The sequence below is a fragment of the Catharus ustulatus genome, chromosome 21 (assembly GCF_009819885.2).
Source record: "Catharus ustulatus isolate bCatUst1 chromosome 21, bCatUst1.pri.v2, whole genome shotgun sequence".
Taxonomy (NCBI): Eukaryota; Metazoa; Chordata; class Aves; order Passeriformes; family Turdidae; genus Catharus; species Catharus ustulatus.
The window spans coordinates 3,315,489-3,335,879 of NC_046241.1; the positions used below are offsets into that span (position 1 = coordinate 3,315,489).

The following is a 20,391-nucleotide window of genomic DNA, read 5'->3' on the forward strand; positions in this document are numbered from 1 at the left end:
TGAAGTCTGTCTCTGGCCAAGCATAAAGGAATGTGGCATCTTCCTCTGTTCGTGCACTTCTCCAGAGAAGTGACTCACTCCTTTGTGGGGAAGAGAGGCTTCCAGTGCCTCTTGCTGGAAAGCTGAACTAGCACCTTTTTTTTTTTTTTTTTTTTTAATTAAATACAAAATTCCATTTCAATCCCTTGGGCATCAGGAACAAGAGCTTTAGAAGGAAAAAATCATTCAGACTAAGGAGCAAGAAGGGCTGTCAGTGTTCTCCTCAGCTGGAGCTCCATCCCTTTCTAGCAACTCAGGGCAAGCAGAAGTGAAGAAAACTGTCTGCTGCTGTATGAAACTTGTACATATTTTTTTAATCTAATTGCTGTGGGGAAAACAAACATCAGTTTTATTTCACACCATTTCTTGGCTCAGAAACTTCAGGCACATTCGCCAAATTGTGGTTTTTCAGTCATTGGCTGTGTCTCATTTACCATGAGGCCTCTTTGGTTGGTAAAGAGATATTAAGTAGCTAAAAATGTCCTTTACCACATTATTGTAAAGAATTCTCAGTGTAAATGAGAATTTAAACTCTGTACATTTTTCATGTAAATGTTGGTTGTGGTCACAGCTGACTTGAAATTTGGAGTGTCAACCATTATGTGGGGTGATTTGCTCAAAACCAGCCTTGTTTGGGGTAAAAGAGGCCTCTTCTTGTTTAAAATGTTCTTAATTATGTCTGAGAAATAACTCACGGCTATGGAACCTTTTACTAAATTGAAATAAATTGTGAAAACATCAAATTATTCAGTTTTCAGAAGTTCTGGCAATTATTTCACATGTCCCTCTTCCAATGGCTTTGCCCTTATTAGTTGTCATAGAAGAAGCAATAAATTCTTTTATTATGACATCCAGTGTCCCAGCTGAAATTAGTTTCATTGTGCTGGGGACAAAACGGAAAAGTGACACTCCCTTAGCCGGAGGATCCTCAGTGCAAAGCCAAAAGTAGAGTGAAGGAAAATAGGTGAAGCATTCAAGCAGAAGAGGTTCATAAGGAACTCGTACAGCTTGCAAGGGACTTGGGTTTCTCATCCCAGCACAAGGGAGTGTGGATTTCTTGTCCCTTTTTTTACATTTTTTTTCCTTTCTCTTAAGAATAAAACAACTCTTGCTGCTGAAAGGCTTGTGCTCAATCCATCTTTTCATCAAGAGTTGGATGTCTGCAATAGGAAAAGTTTGAGAAAAGAATACTGTACGTGGCATAAGGATTCAGTGGTGACCTTTGCCCTAAACTAGAAAATGCAAGGAACTGGAATAGTAGAGTGTTTTAGTTCAGCAGCTTTCATACTGGTGTGTTCAGTGGTGTCCCTATTGTCACTGGATTTTTTCTTTTCCTGTCCTCCTTTGGCTCCCTGTAAATCTTGAATTGATGGCAGCTCTTTGAGCCCAACTCAAGACACATTGCATCACGTCAGGGTTTAAAGGCTCAAAGGCAAAGGAGGATTGCTACTATTCTGTAGTATTCCTCCAGCAGCTCCTCGTGCTCAGCAGAGGTCAATCACCAGCATCATGCAGCACTTCAGAGAGAGGAAAATCTTCTTTAAATGCTGCCCGAGAAACTGGATTTCCATCCTACAATAATGTATCAGTTCTTTGGGGGAATATTTCTAGCCCTAGTCAGTGTAAAGAGCAAAAATTCTTGACCCTTAAAGGCTGTATGGTGGACTTCCCTGGAACTGGAGACCTTTTACAGGACTTCCAGCTGTCCATCCAACCGTGGGGATCTTGGGTGCCTGAAGAAACAGGTGGAGCAGCTTCTGTGTGTGCAGCTGCTTTGTGATCCACAGACCTGGAGAATTTGCTCGCTGGATGGCAAAGGAGACTGGAGATGGTGGGGATGAGCTGTCCTTCTGGGCCTCAGTCAAAACAGCCCAGGGAGTCCCTGGGGTTCCCCTGGCCGTGCTGCAGACATGCAGATTCTCAGAGGGATTTGTTGGGACAAGCCCATTTCTGCATCACTTTTTCTTCTCTCACCATGCTGGTGTTTCCTGGCAGGCAAAAACTCTCTTACAAAATGCATGATCAGCTCTAATGGTCTTATTACAATAAACTGAGATTTTTATGACTTATTTGGGAGAGGGACTTGTCTTGCCAGCTGTCTTCTTATTCATTGCAGTATTATCCACCCACTATCGTTGGACAATACCTTCATTTGAGATGCATAAAAATACAGACTTTTATGGGCTCTCATCCATCTGAAAATGAATGCTTTGTAAAAGGATTTATTTCATAAAGAAAAACTTAAAAACGCTTCAAAAACAGACTCCAGAAGGTTATTGGTTGCTTTGGCTCTCGCATCACAAGTTCCTCGGGTAAATATCCATCCCAGCAAATGTCATTTCTTTTTTTTAGCACATTTGTTTTTTCCTTGCCTGGTTCTGCTCCTCTCCTTTCTCGTGATCAGAAGTAGCAGTATAAACCAGAAGCTGGTCTTGAAAAGGTTTTGAACTGAGTGCACCCTACAGATGAATAAACACATTACCTTCCGAACCCTGGGATCTCTCTTCCAAAGGAAACAGGAAAAGGGGGAGCTCAGAATCCCTAGCAAAATACCAGCGTGCAGAAAAAAGGCCCGTTTAAATGTTTTTAACTTTCCCATCAGAAGAGTTTTTTTTACAGGGGGAGGAGGTGGAGAGGGGCAGGGTGTGAGGAGAAGGGGGGAAGGTGGGTGCTGGGAGAGGGGAGGAAAAATACAGTGAATGCTCCTGTAACCTTTGCTCTGTTGATACTAGACAAGACTGCACTGTTAATGAGTGATTGTTAACAGATGGCTCTTGAGCAACTTAGTCAGAAGCAGAAGATGTTATTTGGTTGTAGTGAGGGGAGGGTGAGGGTGCAGGGGTGAGGTAAGGGGATATTTAGTCTTTTCACGAGGACTGAAACTGTCAGAGATTTATGATTTTCCTTTAGGCTTTTGGAAGTGGAGGCTCTGGGGAAGGATTGTTTTCTATGTGCTGATAGTAGAAAGGCCATTTGGTGCTGAAAGCTCCAATGATTTTGTTTCTGGTGAGGGGTGTCCCTGCAGCCCTTGGCCTTTGAGAACTGAAGGATGGAAATGTCTGTCTTTAACTTGCTGAGCCTTGAGTCCCAAACTGGGGAGGAGTGGGCTCTGTCCACTGCTTGGAGCTGTCTGAGGGCTGGGTGAGAGAGCTCTAAGAATGGAGCTACACTTTGGGACAGAAATCTTCTTTCTGTGGTGCACCGAGTTGTTATGAAGTGTGCCTGTGAGGGGGCAGGAGTCTTTCTGAATGTCTGTCTCTCTGTGGATGTCCATCTGTGCATATTTCTTGCCTTTTCCCAGTGTGGTGTTCCCAGTGAATGCCATGTGCTAACTGGTTTTTGTTGGGTATGACTTTGAAGGCAGCTCGAACACGTCCCATTCACTCTCTGTAGGATCTGTGGGCTTGAAGTTATCAAGATGACTGCAGATGCTCAGTGTGCAGCTTTCCCAAAGTGTGCAGAATTTAGATTTTGTATTTCTTTCCCTTCTGGACCCTATTAGATACAGGGTTCAGGGGTATGAGGGATGAGTGACATCAACAGGGATTGGTTCTCGAGGTTTTTGTTTTCAACCACTGATGAATGGCTTGAAGGAAGGGAAGAACCAAATGCACAGTCCAATGTTTTGGTGATAGGAATTTGCAGAAAAGTTTTGGGCTTTGGTCAGGAAAAGGGAATCCCATTTGTACACACCACTGGCAAATCTTTACCTTTAATAGGATGTCTTGACATGACCTCCCACAACGGTGCCCTAGATGATTTAAAGTCTTCCTTGTGCACTAACTATCTAACAGATGTAGGTGAGTGTGTGTATATACATTTAGAGAGATATATTTACACGATTTAAAGGCTAACGCCTTCATTCTGTCATCCTTATTTATTCGTATTTCTCTTTTGGGGGCACATAGGACTGTATGACAAATGTTCTTACACCTCCCGTGACCGAGGCTGGGTCCTGGGGATTAACACCGTCAGTGACCAGGGGAACAGAGACCCCCGCTATTTCTTCTCGCTGAAGACGGACCGTGCTCGCAAAGTCACCACCATTGCAGCACACCGCAGCTACCTCCCCAACCAGTGGGTGCACCTGGCTGCCACCTACGACGGGCGCCTGATGAGACTCTACGTCAACGGCGCCCAGGTGGCCACGAGTGGAGAGCAAGTGGGCAGCATCTTCAGTCTGCTGACCTTGAAGTGCAAGGTGCTCATGCTGGGAGGAAATGCCCTGAACCAGAACTATCGGGGTTACATGGAGCACTTCAGCCTCTGGAGGACAGCCCGGTCTCAAAAGGAGATCTTGTTGGACATGGAGCAGGCGATTCACAGGCACGACACGCCCCTACCTCAGCTCGTTCTTCAAGACAGTTTACTGAATGTGAAAAGCAGCTGGTCTCCCATGAAGGATGGCAGCAGCCCTCAGACCAAGTTCAGCTACCACCACGGCTATTTGCTGGACACCAGCCTGGACCCTCCTTTCTGCGGGCAGACAGTGTGTGACAACACCGACGTCATCGCCAGCTACAACAAACTGCCCAGGTTCCGCCGCAACAAAACCGTGCGCTACCGAGTGGTGAATCTGTACGACGACAAACACCAGAACCCCACCGTCAGCCAGCAGCAGATCGAGTTCCAGCACCAGCACCTGAACGAGGCTTTCAGCCGCTACAACATCACCTGGGAGCTGGAGGTGCTGGAGGTGAAGAACTCTTCCCTTCGCCACCGGCTCATCCTGGCCAACTGCGACATCAGCAAGATTGGGGACGAGAACTGTGACCCCGAGTGCAACCACACCCTGACGGGGTTCGACGGCGGGGACTGCCGGCACGTCCGCCACACGCTCTTCAACAAGAAGAAGCAGAACGGGGTGTGTGACATGGATTGTAATTATGAGAGGTACAACTTCGATGGGGGGGAGTGCTGCAACCCAGAGATAACAGAAGTCACCAAGACCTGCTTTGACCCATATTCTCCTTACAGGTAGGCAATTTCTTTTTATGATCATATTGATGAATATCTGTCTAGGTATCGATCATCCTGCTGGCTGTTGAACCCTTTCATCGCTGCTACTATGAGCTTTGGAGTTTAATGAATGTATTTTTTTCCCCTGTATTTGGCTCACATTGCAGTTCTCCAAATGCAATCTCAGTAATGGTCTCAGCAGTGTCTTACCCCTGAGTTGGTATTCTCCAGCCAAGCTAAGGAAAATCTGTGCTAAAGATTGAAGCAGCCAATTTTAAGAGACCCATTAGTTGTTGGCTATGAGCAGCATATTGTAACAGTGCAGAGTTTATTTTAACTCCAGACTCTGAGCAGTGGGGATTAGATGTCACAGAAAGCTCATGTGTATTTGGAGAGGGAAAGGGCCCTCAGGCATGAAACAGAACATGAGTACTGTTAGGTAGACTTTAATTCTGTAGCACTTCTTTGAAGGTAGGTAGGTAATTCCACACTCTTACTGCTGTGTGTACATCTCTCTGTGGGCACTGCCGTGCAGGGGCAGCTGAGTCTGGGGGTTGTGAGGAGGGAGGTGGGTACCAGGTTCCTGTTGCACACTCTGGGTGGGTGATGAAACTCTTCTGTGCCCCTTTCTACATATAAATGAAAACAGGGGTAATGCCAGTTCATTGCTGGACAGCTTTCTGTGGGTGGACATGAGCTCATAAAATCCTCATCTCCTCAGCTAAGGTGCCTTTATGCTGCAGTTTGAGGAGTGGCATCCTTGAACAACTTGCATCAGGTGGGTACCACATACCCACAATTACTCCAAATGCAGACAAGTTCATATGTTGAAGTAATAAGGTGTTTCTTGTGAACGAGTTAGAAATACAAGCACAGAAATGATGAAGATTGAAGCTGAAATTCTCTCATCTGCACTCTATGTTACAGCTTTTTAAGGGATTCATGGAGCCATATGGGGGGAAATTCTTAATGGTCAGAACACCCAACACTAAAGTTCAGGTTGTGAAGTAGTGAAGAGTGAGCTCTTCAGGAGTCCCTTCCATTGCAGCCATTCAGGCTATATTTATAGCTTCCTTAACAGAGAGAAGTTTTTAAACATTATCAGCTCTACTGGAGCTTTAAATACACATAATTAAGTTGGAAAGAAAAGCCTCTTTTTTTTTTTTTTCACTCCAGCTAGGTTGTTGTTTAAAAAATCCTTCTAGCTCAGTTTGACTTCAGTCACTTAGCAGTGAACAAAGCTCAAATGAGGAAATACTTTAAATATTAATGCTTGAAAACACTGAAAGGAAAAATACCAATTTTTAATACTCTTCAAATGGAGAGGAACTCAACTAAGCAAATATCATCAAAGGCATAATGCAAATTAGATTGCTTTAACACTGTAGTTCTGAGAACTTGAGGTGTTAGTTATAGCAACTAGTACAATTTTTAAGAAAAAAATACATTATTTTTAATCTGATAGTACCCTTTTATCACTTGTTCTGTGACCAGCATAATGCCCATAAAAAATGAAACAAGAGAAAACCCTGTAAATCATAGTTCACAGATTTAAGGCCATGTCATAATGTTATTCTGAGGTACAGAAATGTTTCTATTTCAAATGACGCCTTTTTTTGCTGCACAGACTGTCCTTGCACAAGCCCAAGCAAGGCATTGAATTGCAAAATTTGAAGTTACTTTAGTACCATGTAGTTGCTTTTCATGCACAATTTTGTGTTCATTTTGGAGACAACCACCTGGCTGAGCTTGTGTGGAGGACTTACATCTCATGGCCTTGAGCTCACAGGTCTTCTACAGGTTCATTTTGACTTGAGAAAAACCTCCCCTTGCTCTGAAATAGTGAGGAAGGCCTGAAGATCCTCCCACAGCCAAGAACCTCAGATCATCCAGAGATGCTCCAAGTTTTTATTTTTTTGGTAGCAGAAAGGTTTTATTTATTTATCCTTGCACTGACATTGTAATGCTGCATTGATCATGGGCAAGAAGGAACAGAAGGCAGTAGGGGAAATTCCAGTAGGAGCCTTTATTTGGTGGCTGATGTGCTTTGGCTGAGCTCCAACTCCCCACTATGATGGGTGTTTGCACTCAGGAAGGCAAAGTAGACCAGTTAGGTCTGTGGACATATCACTGGAGTTTGTAAGCCTGTCTTACACTGCTTTGGGTGTTTAGGTTAACAAATACAGGTTTAGGGCAGTGATTTTGGCAGCATCTGACCACAGGGGTGAAGATTCAAACTCTGTGTTTGGCTTTGGTATTGCTGTCAGCATCATCCCCTGAGAGAGAAATTCCATGTCAATTTTTGTCAATTAGTGACAAAATCTGGTTAGCACCATCTGGGCCCATTTTGCATCCCCAGCCCCTCTTGTCATCCTTCCATTGGCCAAGAGTCCTCAGTCCCCTCTAGTGCAGACCTTGGACCACAGCAGTGAAGACATTGCAGCCTTGGAGAGCTCACATCTCATTTCAGGTATTTCCTCTGCCAAAGCTCAGTCCAGCAATAGCAGAAGAAAGGGGAAAGATCATTCAGTCTGGTAAAAAAGGGAGGGAAGAAAGAAAGATGAAATGGTACCAATAAAAATTTTCCTGAACTTGTATTTATATAGACTTTTCAGTCTTCCTTGGTACTGGGCTTTGCTCCTTCCCCAGCCTCAGTGTCAGCAGTTGCAGCCAGCTGTTCACCAAGCAGAGCTTATTCATTAAATACTTCAGTTCTCTGGAACCAACCAAAAAGTGCTAATGCTTGATTAATGCTGTAATAAACAGGAACCCTCCTCAGTGCCTCTTTATCCCCAAAAGATGATGAATCTGTTCCCAGCACTTTCCTTCTGATTATGAGTCCCAGTCCATGAAGCTCCATCCTGGGACAGAGTTGCTCTGAGCCTTGATACAAAAATCACTGTGGGTGCTTTGTGACTAAGTGATACCACTGGAACAATTCCAAGACACCTCTGATCTGTGTTACAATTTTCTTGTGATCCTTTTTGGACACCTTGGACAAAGAGCTCAGGTACTTTGATGGTGTCATTCAGTCACTGTGGTGGTGCAAGTGTGGTGACTTCAGAGCTGATCCCAGCAGCACAGCTGGTTGGTTTCTTTTCTGTCTCCTGTCTTTGTGGCATCTCTCCAGAAATATTTAACTGCAAAAAGCTGGTGTTCCGTGCCGTAGTGAGGTGGCAGAGATTTAAGTACAGTGAAGTTTGTCAGAGGGACAGCAGTAAGAATGAGGACTCTGCTCTCAGAGCTGCTCAACAGAAAAGCTGTAAACATTGTGGTACCAACTAGATCATCTCTTCTCTTTTTTAATAGCCTGCAGGGAAAAAACAAAGGACTGGTTATCATTAGCCACACAGCAGGCTTTATCCAAGAATATCTGCCTCACTTCTTTTTATTAATTTCATGAGAGTGGGACAAAATGTATTTTGTCCCAGCAGAAGGTTTACAAATATTGTTCTGCTTTTCTGCAATTCCGAGAAATTAGAACATGCTAAGATCATACAGTCTGGCCCAATACAAAGGGAAGGAGAAGGAATAAACACCCTTGCCAAAAAGACTCATTCTTTGTGTTATTTGGTATATTGCTGGTTACAAAACAGGGAAGACTTTGAGCTCATGACACCTACCATGGCTGCTTTTCAAAGAACTTGAAAGAAGCAGCAAGGGATCATAGGAAACCATGCTCGGTAAATGCCATTTGATGTGGTGAGTTCTTGCACCATCCTATGGTTAACTGAGACGTTCCTTTTATGTAATATTGGGCTTGCACATCAGCCTTCACCACAGGATTTCATGGACAGATAAGGAAGCATTCCCCTTGGTGCCTTCTTAGGAAAACGCTGATGAAATTCCTGAAGCAGTAAAAGCACTGGAGTCACTTCAAACTCCCTCAATCCATATGGCCTACCAAATACTTGCTGGAAATCCCCCCAGAATAACTGTCCTGGGGACAGACTTTCTCAACATCCACATGTGTGTCCCAAAGGTTCACAGCCCTTCATTTCTGCTTAAACAAGGGGCAGGATGAGCTGTACAAGTGCTGGTCCATTTGCAACAAACTCATGTTGGCATCAAACCAAGGAATCATAGAATCACAGAATAATTTGGGTTGGAAGGAACCTTAAAGATCATCCACTTCCAACCCTCCCTGAGAGCTGGAGCCCAGTGTCCTGCTGATCCCACCCTCTTCTGTCCTTTTCTAGCACTTAAGGCCAAATTGTCGAATTAAGAACAGCCACCTAAATTGTTTTTACTTTTAAGCCAATAACTAATCACCCGTGGCCCACAATGCAGAATTTTCTATCCAATTACAAAAGTACCACCTGGAGCCATGAAGAAGAAGTGAAGAAGAAAGGAACTTCTGCCCTAAAACCTCTATCTTGCCTTATACCTTTCACTATATTCTAAAACCTTAAATTCTAAGTTTTCCACCATGTGATATTACACACTTCTATTCAAACTACACACTTGTGATCTTAATTCTGCCATTCAATTTTGGAAGCATTCTCCATGGCCTCAGGTCAAAAGCAGTGTTTTCCTGGGGGTCAGTGCCTGACAGCTCAGAAAGCCCAAAATTCCCAGTTTGCAGGGTTTCAACAGTATGTGACAGTTCAGCTCTGTTCATTTTGTGTCACACCAGCTCGTTCAGGGCTATGGGCACTGGCACATTCCAGGAATACGTAAATTAGATTTAAAATACATGCCTGAACCATTTGTAGGAATTTCCTCAGTGGTTTTGAGCAGCAGTGGTTGTGACAGAGCTGTGTATGAGCACACTGGGCTAGGGCATGTGGGCCAAAGCAGTAGCATCAGGAGGAGGAGGTGGTGGCTAATCCATAGCCCAGGTAACTGAGCTGCACTTCAGGGCTCTTCCATGGAGTATCAGATCGACCTCTTTTCCTCCTCTTCTGCTGGAAACCTCTTCATGAGACGTACTTGAAAAATATGGTCAGCTTACTCTGGAGGAGGGAGGCACACTGAATGCCCTTTTGCAGGAGCTAGAGTTGTAAGAAACACTCCTTGATTCCCAATAAAGCACTAATTTCCACTTAATCCTAAACACTAAAAAGAACAGAAGAAATTCTTCAAAGCTCTTCAGTTCCGGGAGCTTGAGAACTTAATCCCCTGCCTCGAAGAGACCATTGTGCAGCTCTTGACATCAAGGATTCCTGCATTCACGTAGGTATCAGACAGACATATAGCAAATACCTGAGTTTTTGTCTAGGGATTCAGTGTTGAATGTCCAGTTCTTTAATTAGCAGCTCCAGGGCTGTTTAGAAGGCGAAGAGTAATGCTGTCAAGGACGGAGCTCCTGTATCTTGGTAGTTGTCACCCAAAAGCCAAGTCCCAACAGGAAATCCTCTGTTCTCTCTGTTTATTCTGTCCTCTGTTCCAGATGTCAGGGATGTTAATCAGCTGGGAGGAGTTGCATCTGTTCCCATGCTAGCAACTGACATTTATAAGTCTAGTATTGAATTCTGATACAGACAGGACTGCAGTGCTAAAGAAACTTTTTCTATACAATTGCACACCCTAGAAACAGTAGGAGTTTGCTCGATTTAGCTTGACCCACAGTCAACTTTTCCAACAGCTTTTTTCAAGGAACATTTTTTCCTCAAGACTCATAGAACTCATGGTTTCTTTCATGGATGTTATCCATTAAGAAAAAAGATCACTGTCTGGTCAAACTGCAGGATGCTTGGGATGAAGGGGGCCTATAAAATCTATGGAGCAAACTATCAGAGATCATTAAGAATCCTTGTGGGAGACAGCAGATTAAAGTGTTATTAAACTCCCAGTGCTGATGCAGACCCCTTTGTCTCTGAAACCTCACGTGGAAGATTTGCAAGTGCAGAGTCTGCAGATTTGATAGGGATTGAATTTGCCCCTTACTGCTGGGCAACACCACACACTGTAGGATCAGCTGCCCCATGGATGCTTTCCAGCAACACCTGACCAGCCTGTGGTTAAGCAAATGAGGTGGAGCTCATCCCTTCTCACAATCTGCAGTGTGGCCATGTGTATGAGCTGGTTTATTCTCTTTGCTAATCAATTCAAATTGAGCCATCTCTCCCACAGACCCACAGTTTGATCATGTCCAACAGGCCTCTCAATGCTGTGGGACATTGCATTAATCCCCTTGGTTTTCTCCCATTTGTGTACAACCTCCCTTCAACTCTGGTTGTGGGGTGACCTTTGTTTTTTTAATTAATGGCAGGTGAACCTCCTGTATTAATTCATAAGGATGCATCCTTCACACTGAAAGAAGATGCATAGTATAGTTCTGTGGCAAGCTCAACCAGGTGCAACACTTACATTTGCAATTCCCTTCTATCTCTCAGACTTCTTTTCTGAGAGGGATTTAAGCCCAATCCTTGCAGGGCAGCCACCTCCACTGTGTTCCATTTACAGCACCCACGAACAGGGCACATTTGACTTTGCCTCTCTCATGGTCTGCTGGACTTGGACAAACAGTGCTTCAGTTGGGCTTTTTTTTACAGGAGGCTGGGGAAACTGAGTGGATGTCTGGGTTTATCTCCTCTTAACTGAATTGAATTAATTGCCCTCAAACACCCCAGGATCAGGACAGTGTGGAGCTGTCCCATCACTTTCGTACCTGCCCACAAAGAAGACATGCTTGTGCAGAGCCACTGGTGAGGCAAATTTCACATGATATGTGATGTTTTCTCCTTTAGATGAAGGTCAAGAATGGAATGGAATGGTCACTGGAATGATCATATACTCCTAAAACTTTGTTTGTGTGTGATTTGAGAAGGATGGAGGGGCTTCAGAGAGATGCTGATGGTAATTTCTGTAGAGCTCTGAGGAGATGCAGTGGCACAGAACCTCAAACAAACCTATCAGGGCTACTGGGATATGCAGAAAGCACTTCAGTATTTGATATCGAATGAGATATGCAGGAAGCACTCCCATATTTGCACTGTGTTTGTGGAAGCTGTGCTGTAAGAAAGTGTGATGCTGATAGCCACAGTGATGTTTCCTCCCTTAGAACCTGATCCATTGAGAAGCAGGATGGATTTATCCCCACTCCATAGCATGGCTATGGAGAGAGTGTTTAGACCAGGAATACAAGCCTCTGCTGTCAGAAGCAATTGTGAGATTGCTCCACTGCAGCCCTGGCTGGCGCAGCGTTCCAGGACCCACATACTGTGGAGGAAGATTAGGAGCATGTGCTCTGCTGGGGTCAATGAAATCCTGTCCTTCTGTTTGGTTCAGAGTAGATTTGCAATTTTGAAGTTTCTCAGGGTAACTCAACTGAGACTACCTAGTTTGCATGTAATTTCAGCGCTCCAAATTACCATAAATTTGCAAGAAGTTGTTTTCAGGTTCATTAATAATGGATGGGTGGCTACATCATCAGAGTGTTTGCTCTCAGCTTCCAAAAGGATCAGGGTGAGCTGCACTGAGGAAACTTCTTGGAGTACTTAAATGCTTGGGGTATGAAACTCTAATAAACCTCCAAAAAGCCAGGAAATTTGGAGTGAAGGCTGAAACTCCATACCTAGTGCACCCTACTGCGTCTTTGTATTTCAGAACATGTTACGTTTGTTCACTGAAATATCTCCAGTATGGAACTCTTTAGGGTGGAGTTTCACCTTTAACTCTAAATTTCCTGGCATGTGTGAGTTTGAAGTGCATGCTTAACTTCTCCCCAGTGCTGTTTTTCATTTTTAATTTCCTTTCTCTTTAAAGGAGGGACCCTGCTAGAAGGACCCCTACTAAAAAGGGACCCCACTGAAACCAAAATGAGAGGGTTTGGCCTAATTTGATCTTTCTGAAATTCTTCAGTAGAACCAGCTTCAGCAATTTTTTTTCTACCATTGTTTTAAAGACTCTTGTGGCCAATCCACCTCAGTGAAAAAGATCAATAAAATCCACACCCTGCAGACCAATTATTTTAGAAGGTACCCAGATGTTTGAGTAGTATATAAGAAACCGTGGAAATATAGAACATCTCCTATAAATTACAGTTAAAGATTTGGCCATGGCTATTGATAGGGGTGAACTGCTTTTTGTGAAATGCACTATTTCCATTAATTCAGTCATTGCAGAAGCAGCCCATGTTTGCTGTTGACACTTGTTGGGTTACATCAGTGATGGTAAAAGAGTGGAAACAGCAGTGGTTTGGAATGAGAGCAGTGGCAATTACCTGCAATGCTTTTAAAAATAATTTTGGCCCTAGATGTTGAAAAGATGTGTCATCGCTGATTTGTGTGAGGGCAGCTTCAGCAGGCTTGAGTTACAAGGCTTTGGAGAATAAAATTCTTTCTGCTGCCTCAAAATGCATCTTTGGAGCTACATTGCCAGTAGATAATACAGAATAGTTTTGCTTCTCATGCTATAGCCTTGTTGTGGCAATAAATTGCAGGCTTCACTGAGAAGCTGTGGCAGTCAGTTTTCCCAGCTCAAGACTCTCTTTGTTTTTCAAATCACTCCCATCAGCTTTGCAAGGAGAATTTATCTTAGTGAGATGTCTGCAGGGAAATAGGCAAAATGCTGAAGTTCTGTGGCATTGTGAGTTCCTTCAGCCTCAGACCAGGTGTACTGGGAGTGTGGAGAGCCCCAGCCTGGTTTCCCTTCCCCTTCCCCTTCCCCTTCCCCTTCCCCTTCCCCTTCCCCTTCCCCTTCCCCTTCCCCTTCCCCTTCCCCTTCCCCTTCCCTTCCCATCCCCTGGCTGTGACAGTGGACATTTTGCCTGGATAACACTGACATTCAGATGTTCTTGAGGATTTTCAAGAACTTTAGTCCATACAAATAGAAATTCCAGTTGAAATCCGGGGCTGAGTCCTGCTACAGGGAGTCAGGCCCTTTGTCACTCACCAGCAGCTCCAGCTGGGACTGGTACCCTGCAGCACCAGAGCATTTCCCTGTATCCTTTGCTGAGCTGAGTATTTCTCATTCCAACACCTAAAAGCACTTTGTCACTTCAGCAGGAGATGATATTCCTCTCCCTTCACGCTCTCCAGCATGGCCCCATCAACATCCTTGTGTTGTGTTTCCAGCCTCGACTTTGTAATACAGATCACAGCTGGTTGGTTTGAATTTCCCCTGAGTTACCCAGGATGCTGCTGAAAGCACAGGAAGAGCAGAAATGCTTTAATCAGTTAAATCAATCAAATAAAAAAAAAAAAAAAGGTAGTCTAGACCTTAAAATTTACCCTGCAACCTTTGCTACTCGCTGCGATGACGTCTTTGTCCTATTTCTTTAAGTGCAGGATTTTATTGGGACTTGGCAGAAGGGTGAAGTGAGGAAGACACGGGAGGGGGTTTGCCGAGTTAAAAAAGGAAAAAGAAAATGTCAGTGAGAAAATGGAAATACCCTGATGTTCTCCAGCCTAGTGCTGGAGCCAGCCTCTCTCTCCCTCTTGCAGGGAAGGGGCTCCTTTTCCATTAGCTTTCCATGGCCATATTTAATCGGTTTGCTCTGACACGGAGCCAGGAAAGGGCTTTGCTGTGTGATGCCGGGTCCTGCGTGTGTTCAGGCATCCACAGCTGCTCCCTAGCAAGGGCTGCCTTTTGACTACTGAGGTATTTTTTTATAGCCACAGAGGGCAACTATTAATAGAGGAGATTTACCAAAACACAGAGCTATGCAGCGTGGTGTGGAGGGAAAGAGGGGAACCTGTGGGATTTATGTCAGGAAAATTCCATGTTGAAATTACGCTGGAAGACGCAGTAAAAATGAACATGCCAAGAAGGGGATTTGATCTGTAACTTTGGGCCATGCCAGCATTTCTCCTCCATTAAGGATCTGCCCCATCACATGAAACATGTTGCTGAATTATTTCTTCAGCATTAAGCAGCACAAAGTGTACAGAGGATGAAGATAAGACACACAGACACGAAATACCAGCTTTTCAGAGATGTGATTAAATACCAAAAGGAAGCGGAGGCATTCCTGACCCTGGAGACATTTCATTTTGATCAGACGTGGGATTAGGGGTAAAATGTGAAGAATTCCACATTGTGTGGATGGAAGGAGCTGATCAGGAGTTTGCCTCTCTGTTTATTGATTCATTTCTAATTTCCATGATACAATTTAATGAGACTGGTGGCCCTGTCAGACTCACAAATTGTATTTGTGTATTGAGGATGGCAGGTTTGGGAGCATTGAGCAGAAAGGAGTGAGACAATTAAAGCTGCTTTTGAAGTCAGAACTCAGACATTGATTAAATATCATAAAACCCAGATGATATCAATTAATAGACCCATCACTGTAATCATCTGCACATTTTTGTGCACCTTTCAAAGGCACAATGGGGAGTTATATTCCCAGGTCAAGAAAAGATCCACTACTGGGAGAATGTGGGTATCAAAATCCCTTTTACACTTTGAAAAACTTTGCTTTAAATTGCTTTGTGTTTCCCTAATTACTTAATTTGATTTTTTTTTAATTGAAAAAGAGACTAGGAGAGATTAACTGGTGACAAATTTCAAGTAAATAAAGAGTGCTACACTCATTTAGAGAATGTGGGTAGACATCAGAAAAAACAGAGCTTAGTTTGGTTCACGTGAGTGTGAGAGAGAATGGAAATATTTCCAAACTATCTGAATTGCTTAGGTTTGCACAACTGGTTGAGAACAATTACAAAACAACATTTTTCTGTGATCTCCTGTTTTCCATGAGCTTGATGATGCTCTGTTCCTGTCCTCAATCCCTGAAAATGGATCTGGAGGCAAACACAGGCATGCCTGAGGAATAGTCATAATTGCATAAACTTTTATTATTCAAAACACCTGAATATGTTTGGGCTTGGCATTTCTGGTTAAGGGGTTTTATTTTGCCTTTGTGCTGATTCCTCCCGAAATGTGAGGTGTCACTGTGACAGCGCTGGGAGCTGAGGATGAGCATTGGCTATTTGTAGTTGTTTCTCAGTTCCTTAGGGAACAGTTCCTGCCATCTGCTCACTGCAGGTATAGACATGATTGAGAGAATTAAATCTTAAAGTCTTTATAATTGCTGGGAAAAGTTAGATCCTTCCACTAGAATTTAGAGCACCAGGTTCAGAGCTCAGAAACAGGAATCTAAATTCATTCACAATTTGCATCAGGCTCCCCCATCATGCTGTGTTCCTTATCAATCATTCAGCATTTCCTATTTTTAAGTACATAATGTTGTTCCAAATGGGTGTTTTGCTTTCTGCCTGGACTAAGCTGCATATCCCAAGCTCTTTGAAGTCCACAGAAAGATTGAACTCCCAAAGACCTTGGTCCTTGGCTTCGATCTCCCCATCCAGAGCACAAGTGAGGCTGGGAGCCTTCCTGAGACGAAGGGCGATAGCTCAGGGGAAAGCTCCTGCAGAACAGAACTGCACCGGAGTAACCAGGAGAAATGTTCTGGGTAAGGATTGATGGCAACACTTCACAGCATTATAAAAATCACTTCCCTTTTCCCTCCAGCATTTTTACCACGACTGTGTCAGTGCCAAAACCCAGAACACACTCACTAATTCCTCCAGAATTGATCGGTCATGATAAACCTCCAAATACAGAGTGAACTGCTTCCGTCAGACACATCAGAGTGTTTCTCCCAGTTTGCCTGGAGAAATCCGTGCTGTTTGATTTCCCTCCCTGCATCCAATTTGATTCAGAGAAGGGTTGCAAGTTCTTGGCTCCCTCCTCTTACACTCAGAATTCTTCTGACAGATTTACTTTAGGGGATAGATTTATTCTCATGTTTGTGCTATAAAATGTCCGATTTATAAAAGGTGATTAGACACTGGAATGAGCTGCCCAGGGAGGTAGTGGAGTCACCATGCCTGGAGGTGTTTAAGGGAAGTCTGAAGGTGGAATTTAGGGCCATGTGTAGTTGAAAAGGTGGTGTTTGGTCATAGGTTGGACTTAAAGACCTCAGAGATCTGTTTCAACTTAATTGACTCGGTGATTATGTCTTAGTTCAGGCTCAAACCTTTAACTATTCTCATCTTGATCAGACACAAAGTTCTTTTTATATCCTCCTGGGAACAATACCTGAAGGATTTCTAGTTTTTGATCTACAGAACCATCATGAGAAGATAGTCAAATAGTTCTTGCAGGATGCTTTCTCTTCCCCCACAGCTGAATAAATCAGGATGTCAGGTTTTGCAAAGTGCTTGAGCTGGCACAGAGTTGTGGAAGTGAGGGAATTCATAACAGCCCCCTCTGCCAATGGCAGGGAGATTTTAGACACTTCACACTAACAAAGGCTTTATAAGTACGGGTTTGTGTAATTCAGGGTCTATGTACAGGGACAAAAAAGACAACCTGCAGTTTTTGCTGGACCCTTTGCAGAGTTGGTTTTGTAGCCATCAAGATCTTAAGTGCTGTAGAAGTGGTCAGTGACACTTCACCAATAAATTACAGGAGCAAGCCGGAGCACAAGCTGATGTGTGGCTGAGATGAGCAAATACAACAACAGAGAGTGCAAATTTATGGGGAAATCAAACTGTCCATAGCACTTCTGATGGGGGAAAAGTTGGCTAAGAAATTTGCCATAAAGGAAAATTAGAGTTTTCCCCCCTCTTCTGCTATCATTTGGCAGTAGAGAACAGATCTTTGCATTCTCACAGCCCTCTGCAAGAGGTCTGGGTTTGATTCACGTGGATCCACAGGCTTGTGGTGCCAAAACAGGCAATTTCTGCACTTGTGTCTGAAGGCCAAATATATGGGTATGATTTCCTATAGTTTACAGTTACATGCTGGATCAGAGCTGTGTGTTTCATAAGCTGCCAGTCCAATTTAGCAGGGTCTTGGGAAATGTGTCCCCCAGGGAATGCTTACAATCAGCCTTATGTTTTGGGCTGATAGTGCCTGTTTTCTGGTACACACGTCGTTAGCAGATCCATATGTGAGGAAATCCAAATGTCCTTCCACCCAGCTCCCGAGCTGGGCACTGGCTGAGGCTGCTGCCCACTGCTCATTCCCTGCTGGCTGCATCCTCCAGCTCAGGAACTGTCCACTAATGTGCAACAGGGAGCTGCTGGTCCTGCACAGGATGAAAAAAACAGAAATTATGAAAGTTTTTGAGTGTTTGAAAAAGGCACATTTACATCTTTCCTCCCGTGTCTTGGGCTCAGCGGAGAGAAATGAGGGGCAGGAATTCCATGTCAAGGAGTTCATTATGTTTGTGTTGTTTGTTACAGACACTCTTGGCATGAACCAAGAGCAGTCTCCTTGACAAAGGTGTGATCTACTACATCTCTCTCCTGCTTTTTTATCCATTTCTTTCTGTTTTCCTAGAGAGCAAGAGTAGAAATTTAAAAAAAAAAAAAAAAAAAAAAAAAAAAAGTTGGCTTAGTTGGCTTTAGGAAATCCACTGTCCACAATATTTTCTTTTTGCAACTCTGAACTATTTTCACTGCAGGTGTGTTGTTGTTTCTGCCAGATCACCTGGCAATTGACTGTGGATTCTGGGAACTTCAAAGCTAAATGTTCTCATGTAAAATTTTTGTTTCAGCAACTGACATTTTCTATTTCCTTGTAATCTCATAATGGCTGGGAAAGAACAAGAGCAACAAGCTTTTGTAAATCCCATAATATTTAGTAGTCCTTTGCATCTGACTATTCAATTTTTTCTTTTCCTTAAAAAGTGTGTTCAAGGCTTCACTGCTGAAGATTTGTTGTTATGATCCATCAATATTCCCTGAAAAAACTCCCTAGAAACCAAATAGAGAGAATTATCATTCCTTTGTTGTGACAGAGAGAAAAAAAATCTCCTGAACCTTGAAAATGTGAGGTTTCTGTGGCCAGGACACTTGGTTTCCTTGAACTGAAGTGTCCATCACCAGACCATGCTCTTTGTGATTTCACTTGGGTGTCTCCTACACTTTTCTGCATAAACTGACATAGGAGGAAATTTCAACCAGTCTCATTTCTTTCTCTGAGAAGAGGAAAATTTGGATTATCCCAACCACTGATGATCTTCCCAGTGCAGCAGGACCCACTTCATGCACACCCCTGCCAGATTAACAAAGCAGATTTGGAAGTCCATGAGTTGTAAAAACGAAAACAGAAAAGAAGCGGTATCTCCAAAGCAAAAGGGATGTTTTGCAAGCTGCATATTTGGAGTGGTTATTTTGGCCCATCAACTCCAGAAGGATCTGCAATAAACATGCTAGGTCCTTTGTGATTTTATGTGATTTTATTTTATTTTTTTGTTGATGTCGGCCTGATTCCAAGTCGCTCTTCATTCCAATCTCAATGTATATCTCCCTTTGTGGCACGGGGTTTATGTGCAGGGAGGATTAGTGTCAAAAAGTGGGATGAAAGGAGTGAAGAATTTGATCTTGTTCTCTTTTTCACCCCACATTTTTTGCTGTGTGGTAATTGGGGAAGATGCTGCAGGAGCAGCCCCTTAAAGTGCCAGCAGCCCTGGCAGGGACAGTGCCACGTGTCCCCTTCTGTAATTGCAGTAATTACTACAGGAGCAATAATTGCACTGTGACCATCCCACGACCACAGTGCTCCCAGCCCAGACCTGTGTGCTCCTTCCTAAAAATCCCAAATATTCCCACATGTGACCCACAGAGCCCACCCAGCATCCTGAGCCATCTCCCCCAAAAAAGGCTGATACTGCAAGGGCAGAGGGCACAGGACAGGGCTGTGCCCATGGGGTAATTCCCTGTTTTCCTGGACTCTGCAGAGAGCACACAAAGCATTTCCCAGTGTTCCAGAAGTGCCAAACCAAAGTCTCATGAACTGTGGCTCCCACAGGTCCCAACAGCAAGGGAGATGTTTGGGCAGGCTGCAAATGTGATCTCAAGGATGTGAACCAGGATGGAGATGAGGAAGACAGGCTGGAGTTGAGTGCTAGTATTACAAATTTTTAGAAAATTTTAATATAGAAGCTGCTCTGAGTTAGTCTCATAGCTAAAGAAAATTCTGTCTGAAAGTCACAATTTTCCTCCAGATCTCTAATTTATAGAGGCTCTACCTAACTCTTGCCCCTGTTCAAGAGAGTTAGGACAGGCTGCTTTCCCCACCTCTGGTGTTCCCATAAAAAATTATCAGTTTGATTGAAACCAAAATATCCCTTACTTGAGCCGTTTCACAGTGTTGTTATGCCCGTATCTGTTGGTTCTTCATGAAAACTGTGGGTTGAGAGGAGGTAGATGGCAAATATTAGAACAGTGGCTTCTCCCTCGCTGAAAGCAGAGCCTGGTTCTACAAGAATCTGTTTATAAATATGATAATGTGCTGCCTTGTCTTCAGGAATGGTGAATTTTAGGGATTCAGGAAGGACCAGCTCGTTGTAGGGAGCACTGATGTTCCATCTGTGGAGCACCAGACCTTCAGGACTTTTTTGGAGATTGTAAAATACAAGCCAAAGATTGTAAAATATGAGTGAAGGCTCGTAAAATATGATTAGTGGCCACCAGCAGAAAACTTCAAGTGTCT

The 20,391-nt window shown here is 43.6% G+C and overlaps 1 protein-coding gene across 1 annotated transcript in view; it reads left to right on the forward strand.

The window, feature by feature from the left end:
- The window catches only part of PAPPA (pappalysin 1), a 180,033-nt gene that overhangs the window by 22,477 nt on the left and 137,165 nt on the right, over positions 1–20,391 (forward strand). Inside the window, exon 2 of the mRNA XM_033077497.2 lies at positions 3,948–5,016. Within this exon, the coding sequence (XP_032933388.1) occupies positions 3,948–5,016 (1,069 nt within the window). The remainder of the gene's footprint in view (positions 1–3,947; positions 5,017–20,391) is intronic.